Consider the following 12,769-nt stretch of genomic DNA (forward strand, 5'->3'; position numbering starts at 1 on the left):
AGAACACAAGTGAAGTGTAACCCTTGGTCAATGACGGATTCACAATTGAAATGTCACCTAGACTGATTTAAATAGATAAAAAATTTGTTCGACAATATTAAATGGATTGATTTATTTAAAATAACAAGCATACATAAGGGGATGTGCAATTCTTACCCTCAAACCCATCAATAAAAACTAACTAAACTCAACCTTACGAATAACCAAAGTTTCAAACTCATTAATCACATAATCATTGTCAACCGCTTTAGCAAATATATTTTTTCAATGTGAAGTATCATGCAATCATCATGAAAATCACCCTCTATTTTGTTTTTAAGTTTGTTTTTAATAATGTTCATGGATGAAAAAACTCTCTCAGTAGTCGCAGTATAAACATGAAGAGTTAACACCAAACAATATAATCCAATATGTTGTAGAAACACAAATGCAAGTTGGAATTGAGTTCTCTTATAGTAAAAAACCGTCGTTTTTTATGCATTAGCTAGAAGCAATCATACAATAATAAACTTCACTACTTCAATGGTAGATGCTAGTATGTCATACTTTGATCAATTTACTTCCCAAACAAACCATTCCTAACAATTAAGTAAACCTAAATAGTCATCCCTATATCCCTATAATATTAACTAACAAACCCAAATAGACAAATACTCAATCTCTCATAGTCTCATTCAGCTATTCTCTAACACCAAATTTTACCTTCCCAATCTTCAATAATTCTAAATCGATAGTTTAACTAATAAATCCATATACCCAGTTTTTATAATCTCCAATTCTCTAACATACCTACCAAATTTCATATTCCAGTCATTTCATAATCTAAAATTTGATTTAATTTTGAAAGAGCTTAGAGTAATAGAGCTAAACTTGTAGTATGTAGATGAGAGCTTCGGCAGCGTGGGATAGTGGTGACGACCGACGGGCTTTGTTGGCATAGACTTTATGCCTAGCCATAATCAACACGACTATTAGCACACGTATGCTCAAAAGCGGCCCAACCTCGCGTACGGGCATAGAGCCAGTTATGCCAGTTGTGTAACGAGCTACCCCCAGGCTCAAACTGACTATGGACATGCCTGCATGCGCGTCTCAAAGAGAGCTCCAGAGAACACCTCAACTAGATCAAGTCCCACATCGGAAGATGAATGAATGATCTACCTTAACTCAACTAGTAAAGGTCAAACCCTTGACCTCATAAGGTAAGCAAACTAGATCACTTACTGTTATTATGTCAAAATTACCATTCATTTGACTCCACTCTAACGAGTTTTGTTATTTGTGACAGGAAGAAGAGCACGGAACACAGTGCAGTATATATTAACATAATAGAGTGAACTACACTGTCGTAGTACATTGCGTTAACATGCTTGAACTAAAGAAGACGAGAAGAAAGACAAAGAAGAGTGAGAAATTGAGAAAAACCCTTAGTGCTCTCTATTTTACTTCCTTTTTTTTATATAGAAGTTGGTTTTTTTATTTTTGACCCCAGCTTCACTTGGGTTGGATCCGCCCCTGCCCTTGGTAGTTGGTACACCCTTTTGCCAAGTTACTTCTTTCGATCTCTTCAAGAGACTTGGTATCACCGGAGGGGAGTAAAAACCAGTTGTTGTTGCTGCATTACTTCGATTCGACTTGTCGACCGATGATTGCATTGGCGGAAGTAATTTCGCATTTTTGCTGTCTCAGCTTGGAGCCAATTCGAAACTCGATCTTGTAGATCAGCTACAAAGTAAAAATAATTGTTATGATGAAGAAACATGAATGCATGAACCTAGTTACTATATATGAAATGCCATTTAACTTCTTTTTTAAATTTTTTTATGATGAAATGGATTTTAACTTATTTCTAGCAGCATGCCCATCTTTGATGGCTTTGGGTGTGTTTTGAGCTTGGAACCTCCATTGACATATATAGATTAATTTTGGTTCCAATCTTCCATATTCCGGTTGCCATATACAGTCAAGTGGAAAGACCAGCACGCCGATGTTTCTGCACCAGTTACGTTTATCGATCGCTTAGTTGCTAGAATCAAAAGATAACCTACTTAATTAATAACCGGGAAAGATGGAAAAGCATTCAAAATCTAGCTAGGTCATATTGCATTACGGTACTCCATTGTTAGGAAAATAATGAACGGCTCTGCTCACAAACAAAAAATATATATATGAGAGTTTTGCTTCTTAGATTAAACTATACCAAGAACTTTGAAAATATGATACTACCTAAGATTATCATTTGTTACATACTTGGCCGGCCAGGCTTTTGCAGAATACTGGCTGAAGTGCTGAAGCCACTTTGAGAACCTTTTAAAGACTTATGTGAGAGCCTAAATGATATATTTTTTTGATCTAGTCATATTTAAATTTGACTTAAGATATGACAAAGTTATTTTTGACATGTTTCTTCTCCAACAATTGTGTCAAATAACATCAATATTTAATTTCCCTTTGAAATTTAGAAGAGATACGTAAGGAAGAAGAAAGAGATGGAGGAGAGGGAAATAATAAACAAAGAAATGACTATAGGAGCTCAACATGTAGGATTTGACAAATTCACATAAGATTTGACACATTTGTTGAAATTGGGTTGTTAAGTCAATTGTTATCGTTAGAGTGTGTCCACATATCATTTAACATTATTGTTGGAGTTGCTTTTAATAAAAAAGGAAAGTAAGCTCAAAGCATGATGTATGCGCTTTCGAGCGAAATTCATCATAGCGACTTCCGTCTCAAGCTTAAGTCTCATTTCAACCATCCTCTTCTTCTTCTCCAACAAGATCTCTAGCTGAACTCTACGTCTCATATCAACAATCTTGTTCGTATACTCGCCTTCGTCAACAAGATCTCCAACTTACATCAAATGCTTCATGTTCTGCTACATTTAAAGACTTAGTAAGCTCCATAAATTTATCATTGATGTTGATCAGTTCATCCTCTTTGCGTATATTGAACCACGGATCCTTATATTCGTCGTAGGAAGTGTGTGGTAGATTTTGAAGACAGGAACATCTCTGACACATCCTCCATGATTTGCTAGCTACTTAACCAAATGGTCACTTCTCTCATCCAAGAAATCGAACACCTTCTCATCAACTCACTTATGTTCTCACACACACACACACACACACACACACATATATATATATATATATATATGGTGGCTCGTACTAATGGTAATCCAATTGGGAGTATGAAGGGAGTCCTTCACTCCTTCTCATACAGGAGAATGTATTTGCGTACACCGAATTCACCTAGGACACAAAAATTATGAGCATGTAGATGGTGCTTTGTACGTATATATCGACTAGTTTACACCAACATTTTCGATACATATATTATTCCAGAGGGTTTGGAACCTCTCATGGTTGCTCTCGACGCAAACGCCTTACTAACGTCGTCCTTGGTAGAACCAACTCTCATAATTCTAAAAGCCACCGAGTCCACCACCTTTTGCACACATGCCATTGCCATATTCCACAATTTCCACTAGTGGAACATTATAATACACAATTGACCAAAACAAAAAACATTATAATACCAGTTGTTAAACTACCGTACACTCAATTGAACGTCATAACGTCAATCATCACTTCTAATTTTCCCAATTTAAAACATTAAATTACGTGTTACTCAGTCTTTCTGATATAAATGCGTCTTGATATAAAATTGTTTGGAGGAGAATACCAAAAAGACGCTTTGGCCGAGTGGTTAAGGCGTGTGCCTGCTAAGTACATGGGGTTTCCCCGCGAGAGTTCGAATCTCTCAGGCGTCGGCAGTTTTTTAATTTTATTTTCTTATTTCTCGAAGCCAACCCGTCCCCGAGTAGCACCGTCCCTCCATGCGACCTCTTAAACTGGGTCCTCGCCAGTGGCCACCATTTCCCACACACTTGGGGACACGTGTCCGTTAGGCAGTACTGGTGAAAAAGGCCAGTAGCATTTGGCATTTTGGCCCCTTTCAACAGCCATTTCGAAATCGACTTCTCATTGTGACCTCTTCCAAGGTCATACACGTACACTTGTATAGCTTCTACGGTGTCTTCTTCAAAATGCAAACCACTTTGTTAATGCAGCAATGACTTCAAACGCGGTCCAAACACTTCACCAGATTGTTACCCGACTTTTCTTGTAGTCAAATTTATTAGTATAAAAACGTGCGTGAAATAGTAGGATAAATAAAATAGATGAGGTCATTTAGCTACGGCAGGTTGTTTTGTTAATTTCGAATCACTAGATGGCCGGTATAGTTTTATACAACCCTCTTCCAACGAGAGAGATCTTTTTGTGGTATTATAAATGAATAGCTCATTAATTAATTTTTTCGATTACATTTTCACATTTCTATTGTTTAATTTTTAGGGTTTAATGTGTAGATCACATATGTAAAATTTCAGCCAAAATAACTGAGATTTAAACTTATAAACATGAATGGTTCATGATTGACAAATTTAGTGCGTTCATTGTTTTCATAGAGTTTAAATTTTAGTTATTTTGGCTGAAATTTTACAGAGGTGATTTACACATTAGACCCTAAATGTTGAACGGTAAACATGTTGAAATATAATCGAGAAGTTGATTAAGTGACATATTCCTTAAAAAAACTATAAAAAAGATTCCTTTGTGAGAGGACTATGTAGTGTTATATACTTATATATACTACTGGCGTTTATAAACGCAATTCAGGGAGGGGCTGCAATGCCATGTTAATCTAAAAGAATCCTAAAGAAGACGGTTAAAGTCATAATTCACGAACCCATTTCATTATCTTTGCATCTTGATTTTTATTTTATATAGATGCAGATTATCATTTCCCTTCAATGTATAAGATACTAAGATTGTCTGTCACATTTTGAGCTAGTGATTGGAAATTAATGAATGGGGTTTTAGCTTTGAGCTGACATCCCAACTTAACATGCCGACATTAACACAATTTTTGAGCAAGTAGGCATATCTACTGCCCGAAATTGACTCGACTAAATGTAGGGGAATTCTGGGGTATGATATATATAGTTAGAGTGTCGATGATGCTTAAATGCATTGGACCAAATCAATGAAAGTAACCAGGGAAGGGAAGTATTCCTTAGTTTTGTATGTCAACTTTGACTATATATACTACAAAACATCATTTGGATGTGGTCATGGTCATCAATAGCTTCCTAATAAGTAGTAAAACCTGTCAACGAGTAATAATTATTTCCATTTTAAAAAATTACATATTTGTCGAGTAATAATTACCACAATATATCATTCCACTTTTGTATCATCTCCCAAAATTTGATTATTCACCCACTTGGTAGTTACGTTTTCAATTCTCATTATTAAAACGACTCATATATATGTGACACTATGATATGAATGTTATTTATGTCTAGAATCTAAATAACTTATTAAAATTGCTAGACAATATTATCAAATAAGGGTTTGAGGTGGAGTTAGACATCCCATTTTCTATAATATGTGCTGAAAATCCTGAAATGATCCATCAAATCAACCCGATCAAATTACAAAAATGTAGGCCGAAAAAGCAAAGTATACACTATACAGGCGGTAAAAAAATTTCCAAGCTTCTTGTCATCGGACAAGGCTGATGGACCCAAGAGGTGCGCGTAAATTAGGAGACTTCCAAACTTACTGGTTTCAAATGTTAATGGCTGATATCGCGTAAGGCACCTAATTTTCCCTAAAATCTTCCTCTTCATTGATTGTCCTATAAATATTCTCTTCCTCTTGCCTTTCTTGTTCAAACCCAATTTGGTTTTAATTTTCCTTCTGTGATTCCCTTAGCATATGTCTCAGAGGCTCAGCGTTCCCCACTCTTCTTCCATCGCCTTCGGCCTCCATTCTCATCTCCTGGTCTCCAGTGAGATGACCCCCAGCTCCAACTGGTCTTGAAATTCATTTACTCTCGTACAAATTACCAAACTCTCTGATCATTTGTTTTGTGAAGAAAAGAATCAAACATGGGTGTGAAAGGTTTCGTTGAGGGTGGCATAGCTTCCATCGTTGCCGGATGTTCGACTCACCCCATGGACCTTATCAAGGTCCGAATGCAGCTCCAGGGTGAGACCCAGGTGCCGAAGGCTGACCAAGCCCTTCGTCCAGCGCTGGCCTCAGCCGCTCGGGGAGGTGTTTCATCCTCCATTCATGTTCCTGTTCCTCCCCCGCCGACGCGCGTGGGACCAGTCGCTGTCGGAGTCAAGATTCTTCAGCAGGAGGGTGTTGCAGCCATGTTCTCTGGTGTTTCGGCCACCATGCTCCGGCAGTGCTTGTATTCAACTACCCGGATGGGGCTGTATGACATTTTGAAGAAGAAATGGACCGACCCGGAAACCGGGAACATGCCGCTGCAGAGGAAGATCGGCGCCGGGCTCATTGCCGGAGCGATCGGTGCCATGGTGGGGAATCCGGCCGACGTGGCCATGGTCCGTATGCAGGCTGATGGCCGGCTCCCGGCGGCTGAGCGCCGGAACTACAAAAGTGTGGTGGACGCTATAACCCGCATGGCGAAGCAAGAAGGCGTCGCGAGCTTGTGGCGCGGTTCGTCCATGACTGTGAACCGCGCCATGCTTGTGACGGCTTCGCAGCTGGCTTCATATGACCAGATCAAAGAGACGATCCTCGAAAAAGAGCTGATGCGAGACGGGCTCGGGACTCACATAACTTCTAGTTTCGCGGCGGGATTCGTGGCGGCTGTCGCCTCGAACCCGGTGGATGTGATCAAGACAAGGGTGATGAACATGAAGGTGGAGCCTGGAGCGGCGCCGCCGTACAAGGGGGCGCTGGACTGCGCGGTCCAAACGGTGCGTTCGGAAGGGCCGTTGGCCCTTTACAAGGGGTTTATACCTACAATTTCGAGGCAGGGGCCTTTCACCATCGTGCTGTTTGTGACATTGGAGCAGGTAAGGAAGTTGCTCAAAGATTTCTGAAGAAAGATCTCATGATGATGACGAACATGGAGTGATTTTTAGAATATTACAATAAAAGTGGATATTTTTTAATTAATTTCTTATATCGTATATGTCCCTGGAGATTGGGAGAAATCGTTTAGTTGATTATGAAGCAGTATAATTGCTCTATACTAAGTCTAGAATTCTTTTTCTTTTTAATTTATTGAGAAACATTTTTTTTAAATATCGCTCTAAAATTAAGATTGGAGTCCCCTTTCTTATTTAGCTAATTTTTTTGTTACATTTACACGTCTCCACCATTCAGCATTTAAGTATGTACGACAAAGTTCATCTGTACAAATTGATAATCAATTTGATGATCGTTAAGACATCTAAATTATATTAAATTAATGAACACATATAAATTGTTCAACATGAACCCGTTTGTATAAATCACAATTACTAAAACTCAAATGATCATCAAATTAGATGAAATTTTGCAAAAGTGATATACACGTTAGGTTACATTCCTACATAACTGGAACGTGATAGAATCTGCTACTCTACAATTGAAAATTGTTGATTACGTAGCATTGCCTTTACGCTCTTCTGGAATTCACTGTCAAACTCGTTCATGATTCAGCAAAACGGACAGGTCAACTCGATTTGCAATGTTATCTTTGTTTGCAAATAATTAGTCAAATTCTCATAACATACGACTTTTAATTAGTCAACTGACAATTGTTATGGTGATTAGACGAAAAACGAAATTAATAGGGTTGTCAAACTGCAAGATTGAATATAAAAACCACAAGGATGAAATCAGATATAAGAAAGCTATATATGAAGCAAAAGACCAACTTTTTCGTGATTTTGTTAAGCACGTAGCATTCAATCTAATCTGGAAATATTATAGTATCAAGAAACTTAATTTTGACAAGAAAGATCGGAGTTATCTTTCTTTCTTTCTCAATCATTTTCGTTATAAAAATAAATTAGGTTTCTGAACATCGATAGCTTGGCCGATGCAAGAGTTGTGTACAGACTCAGGGATACAACTGGTAATGATTTATGAATGATTAAGTGATGGCAGAAAGAGAGGAAGAAAGTTCAAAATAGAATTGGAATCGAATTTTTCACGTTGCGTGTACCCTAATTTGGTTCTCAATTGACGTCGCTTATAGTATAAACAGTATTCTGAACCCAATAAACTTGATCGGATAGGCTGCCAGTGGCTCCTGTTAGTTTTATAAAGGGGGTCCCCAGGCAAGAGATTTCATGAGCCATTAATTCATAATTCATGCGTCTTTGGCTTCAGTACTACTCCTTGGAATAAAATCACCAAATATACATGAACATAATTAGTAGCACACTATGTTATAAGACCTTGAATCCATGTAAACCTCACACTTGGTCGATGTGTGTTGAGATTTACGGGTATGAGATCCTATTCGCAATTCATCAAGTAGAAGTTTAAACTTTGCAAAATGTAGCAGCAAGTTAATTAACCCAAGCAAATCATTACCCAAATTTTGGATTCCAAAATCTAAAGGAAAATACCAACAATACGAAGTTGGAGCTCTTTATGCTCGAGTGGTACCAACTACCAACCATCCTCACATGAGAATGATGTGTCTAACCATCCGAGACTAAACATGTACACTTGGAAATTGCAACGAAATTGCTAGTAGTAACAAATGAAGGACATTATACAATGATGAGTTACATTTGGGCATTTGGCTAGTGGGGTTAGGTCCAAATAATTGGTGCCAAGATATATTTCCAGGAAAAGGAGGGGCCTCAATTATCACTAATGAAATCGACATATGTAGTCAGTGTTTCCTATATGCATTGATTTTTTGGGCAGTGTTTCACATCTTCATCTCGACTTTATATGAATGTGTCAATTTTCAATAATTGGAATTTGGAAGATATGATCATCATTTTATACACTACTAGGCTGCTATATTCTTCTTCTACACCTAAAAACAAAATGCCAAAGTGCTGTCGAAGATTAAATATTCTCGGTAAAGTTTCACATTATACGGTGCAGTAGAAAAATGAAGGTTTGAGAGTGTGATCTAGTCGATTATGCATTAGATGCTTTGAAGAAAGGAATTACTTGTAGTGATCTAGTCTTTATTTACACATGTTTATTTTGAGTCCTCACGTAAGTAAAGTGCGTTTAAAAATAGCTCAGATGTAAGATATTTATGCATCTCAAGTCTTATATGGTTCTTATAATCGGAAACAAATCATGGTCTAAAGTTTTAAGCCCCTTTAAAGGCTAAAACTACTTTTCATCAGTTCATCCGAATAGTAAAATTGATACACATTCAATCTTTTGTTCAACCATAATTGCATATTGTGGACCAATCTACAAGTTTTAGAACTAGTGATCTACAACATCATCTAAATGTAAACCACCCTTTAGCATCTTAGACCCGCACAAAAATGGACTTTAGACCTAAGACTTGATCGGATTATATAAAAACTAACGCTTAAGTTTTTGGCAAATTGAATTTTTTATCTTACATAAAAATTAACGCGTAAGATTTTGACCAAATAAAAAATGTTCATTATAAACAAAAACTAACGTGTAAGTTTCTGATATTTTCTTTTTTCATTCATAATTCTACTTGAATCATAATTATCCCTTGCATCTAATCACAATAGTGTTGTGACAATACTATTTTGATTGAAAAAACTTGGGCCTCTTCTTCCCGCCCACTCCAACCTTCTTCCCGCTCACCACATCCACTTTCCCCTTTCTTCTTCATCTTCAAACCCTCCCCCAATTTCTCACTACAGCCATGGTCAACTTTGACCACCACCACCGCCACTCCTCCTCCTCCGCCTTCAGCAAAGCCATCTGCTCAATCTGCCACAAGGACCTCGACCCCTTCGCCGACGACCTCCAGGCCATATTTATCTGCGGCCACGTCTCCCACGAGTTCTGGTCTCTCTCTCTCTCTATGAATTTCTTGATCTGACATTTTTTATTCGTTTTGGTCTCTAAAACGGTGCGTTTTGGTGTTTCTGCGAAACCCTAGCCTGCAAGAGTCGTTCGGATTCTTCGAGAGCGTCAAGAAGTACAGCTGTCCGGTGTGCAAGCAGCGCTGCGGCCCAAACGACGTCGCTCGCCTCTACTTCGAGTCGGTCCCGGCCTCGCCGGAGGATCCGAGTTCGACTCCTGCGCCGCAAAGTGGGGAGGACTCCGAGGCGTTGCGGCGGGAGGTCAAAGAGCTTAAAGAGGAGGTATTGAAATCCTCAACTTGCTTCAATGAACAGTCAATATAACAACATATGTGGTATTATTTACATCTACACCAACTGCACAGAGAAACTGACCACCATAATCACTTATCAAATGACAACCATCAAGCTCCAAAATGCTCCTACATCCACTCTTGAAACCCTCCTTTAAAGCACCTAAACACACATACAACCTCTGAAATACAGGTTGCTTCATAAGGTTATTGAAATCATATTTTATATCAACCGTTGAGTTAGGGTCTACTCTTTTAAGTTCTTGAGCATAATCTTGTAGCTTGGCATATTGCTCTTTCTACTCTTTTCAAGCAGCTCTAGTGCTCTTCTTTTGGTCCTATACGCCTGTTGGAATGAGACTTTTAATTTCTGATGACATTTCTTTCCTTAATGCTTCTGCAACATTAAAAAACACAACTCAACATTAGAGAACATAAATCTAGATAACCATTGCATCATCATTAAAGCATGTAAAGTTACCTGTATCAATAGATGGATTCATTTGAATCTTGTTTGTAAACTTTTTCTGTCACACCTCAATTTTTTTTGGTAAATATTTTTTTTTAAGGTGTAATTCATACTCTATATATAGAATGAATTTCCACAACAGAATATGAAAAATAGTTGGAAAAGAAACTTAAATGACACAAACTAAAGGTAAACATGTTATTATTCAAGGTTCAAACATATTACAAGGATAGACTCATCAAAGTCTGTTTTTATTCTAGGAAACTAAAGGGCAAGCAAAACTCCACACAGCAAAACACTCTTGAACAATAACTTCAAACAACTTGTTCCTCACCTGCAAAATTTTATAAAGGGGTGAGCATATAAAGCTCAATAGGAGGCATACCTCTTCAAATTGATTTTAGCCATGACCAGTATATTGACATAATTTTTTCTACTTCACATAGTTCATATATTAGAAACACTAGGTCTACATGTCCCATACCATGTATTTTACCACTAGGGTGACTTAGAGTTTTCTTTTATATGAACTATTCCCTCTTCCCATAAACCCCTTTTGCTAGTCATCTTGTCCATTCCCCTTTCACCAATCCCGAATTACCCTTCACATATCCTATACTACTTGCGCAATATCTTGGGCATACATGGGATATAGTACCTGCTGAGGTTATGGACTCAACTACACAAAAGTTTGATCCTAACTTCTCTACCTAAGTGCCTTAACCATAGCACCATCCCTTTGTACAATTCATTACATAGTAATATTAGTAGCACACATAATCAAATCAACAATAGGGTCAAAAACCAGCAGCAAAAACAACCAATTCAGACAAGAAAACCAAACAGCATATATAAACAATCATAGAGGATCCCCAATGTCCTCCTACCTTTGCTGATTTCCACCTCAGGTCTCAAGCTCCTAATAAAAGGGTAAAACCATAGAATCAATGTCATATGATTAAAGGATTACACTTATACAAAGTTTAACAAACAAACACAGCTTTTCTTTCCCCAAAAGTTGGTTTTTAAACAACACAGAATCAATGTTTTAGTTTTCTGACCTTAATACAAAAACACTGAAACCTGTACCAAAATAATAGGATTTTGACCATAAATTCTTATAAACACTTGTAGCTGACACTCTAACAAAACTCTGAGACTTGGAATCACTTAAAAAAAATGTTTCCAGAATTAATTATGAATTTTCAAAGTTTAACTACAGTTTCAGAAATTTCTGACGAGTCTCTGTACAAGAAAACTGTTTGGCTAAAAACGAATCATTTAGACTGGGAAAATCATATAAGTGTCTTCATAACAATTAAACTAGACATCCTAAAGAAAATGTCAGAGTTGGAAACACATACAAACGAATTTTCTATAATTAGTTATGGAATTTCGAATTCCAGGTACATAATCAGTCTTCACATGTTCTAAATGAATAAATTTCTGGAGATCTAACAAACAAACTTGACCAACACAGAATTTATAAAACCAAAACCAATTCTAACTTTCCAAAATCAATTCCAATCTAACATCTAAACAGAGATATCAAATTCTAAATGTAGAAAACTAAGAACATCAAAAATCTCAACTTAGCCCAACAATTTTGTAACAAATTGCAGTACCTATTCTCTTCCAATGCTCTCTATCTGGGTTAAACCTCTGAGAATCCTATCTTAAAAATGTAGAAACATACCCCTATTTATAGTATTTGGAAATGGATAGAACTTGGAGCTTAAGAAAGGAATCAATGAAACTTATCTGAATTGTTCACCTGAAACCTTAGCAATTTTAGGTTCTAGACCTGCCACCTTCATACTTCTAGGGTTCCAGTTCTGCATAATAGCTTTGAGGAGTCATCTGCTGGAAAGCTTGCTCTCCACCCAGTTGACACCTCCTGCTTCCCCAAGTTTTTGGATAGAAATTGGTGGCTTAACCAAGGTCGGTGGCTAGGTTTTGGGATGAAGGAGAATCTGAAAAGGAAAAAGGGGAAGAACATGATGAACAGAGGAGACAAAGTTTTGAGTTTGTGAAGAGAAGGTCGGGTGTTTTGATCGTTTCACTGAAATCATCTTATTTTCTACTTATTTTTGGCTGAACTGGGTTTGGGTCAGGTCATGGGTTTTAGACCAAACTTTGGGC

General features: G+C 37.5%; 2 protein-coding genes and 1 non-coding gene across 3 annotated transcripts; all 3 read left to right on the forward strand.

The window, feature by feature from the left end:
* Nucleotides 1-3,693: 3,693 nt before the first annotated feature.
* Nucleotides 3,694-3,775, forward strand: TRNAS-GCU (transfer RNA serine (anticodon GCU)). Its single transcript has one exon. It is a non-coding gene; the product is annotated as a tRNA-Ser (tRNA).
* A 1,938-nt stretch (nt 3,776-5,713) lies between these two features.
* On the forward strand, nt 5,714-7,137 carry LOC126789309 (mitochondrial uncoupling protein 5-like). Its single transcript, XM_050515442.1, has one exon. It carries the CDS (start codon nt 5,963-5,965, stop codon nt 6,926-6,928), a length of 966 nt encoding a protein of 321 aa, XP_050371399.1. The 5' UTR covers nt 5,714-5,962; the 3' UTR covers nt 6,929-7,137.
* Nucleotides 7,138-9,702: 2,565 nt separating this feature from the next.
* LOC126801739 (uncharacterized) lies at nt 9,703-12,660 on the forward strand. The gene is made up of 3 exons (XM_050529189.1): nt 9,703-9,848; nt 9,943-10,147; nt 12,430-12,660. Exons 1-3 carry the CDS (start codon nt 9,703-9,705, stop codon nt 12,658-12,660), a joined length of 582 nt encoding a protein of 193 aa, XP_050385146.1.
* Nucleotides 12,661-12,769: the final 109 nt, after the last annotated feature.

This window comes from Argentina anserina, chromosome 1 (genome assembly GCF_933775445.1).
Source record: "Argentina anserina chromosome 1, drPotAnse1.1, whole genome shotgun sequence".
Taxonomy (NCBI): domain Eukaryota; kingdom Viridiplantae; phylum Streptophyta; class Magnoliopsida; order Rosales; family Rosaceae; genus Argentina; species Argentina anserina.

Excerpts from the sequence above, each read along its gene's own strand:
- LOC126789309 (XM_050515442.1), top strand. The coding sequence starts at position 5,963 with ATGGGTGTGAAAGGTTTCGTTGAGGGTGGCATAGCTTCCATCGTTGCC.
- LOC126801739 (XM_050529189.1), top strand. The coding sequence starts at position 9,703 with ATGGTCAACTTTGACCACCACCACCGCCACTCCTCCTCCTCCGCCTTC. Across the intron at positions 9,849-9,942 it reads CACGTCTCCCACGAGTTCTG|CCTGCAAGAGTCGTTCGGAT; the intron begins GTCTCTCTCTCT and ends GCGAAACCCTAG. Across the intron at positions 10,148-12,429 it reads TCAAAGAGCTTAAAGAGGAG|ACCTGCCACCTTCATACTTC; the intron begins GTATTGAAATCC and ends TTTAGGTTCTAG.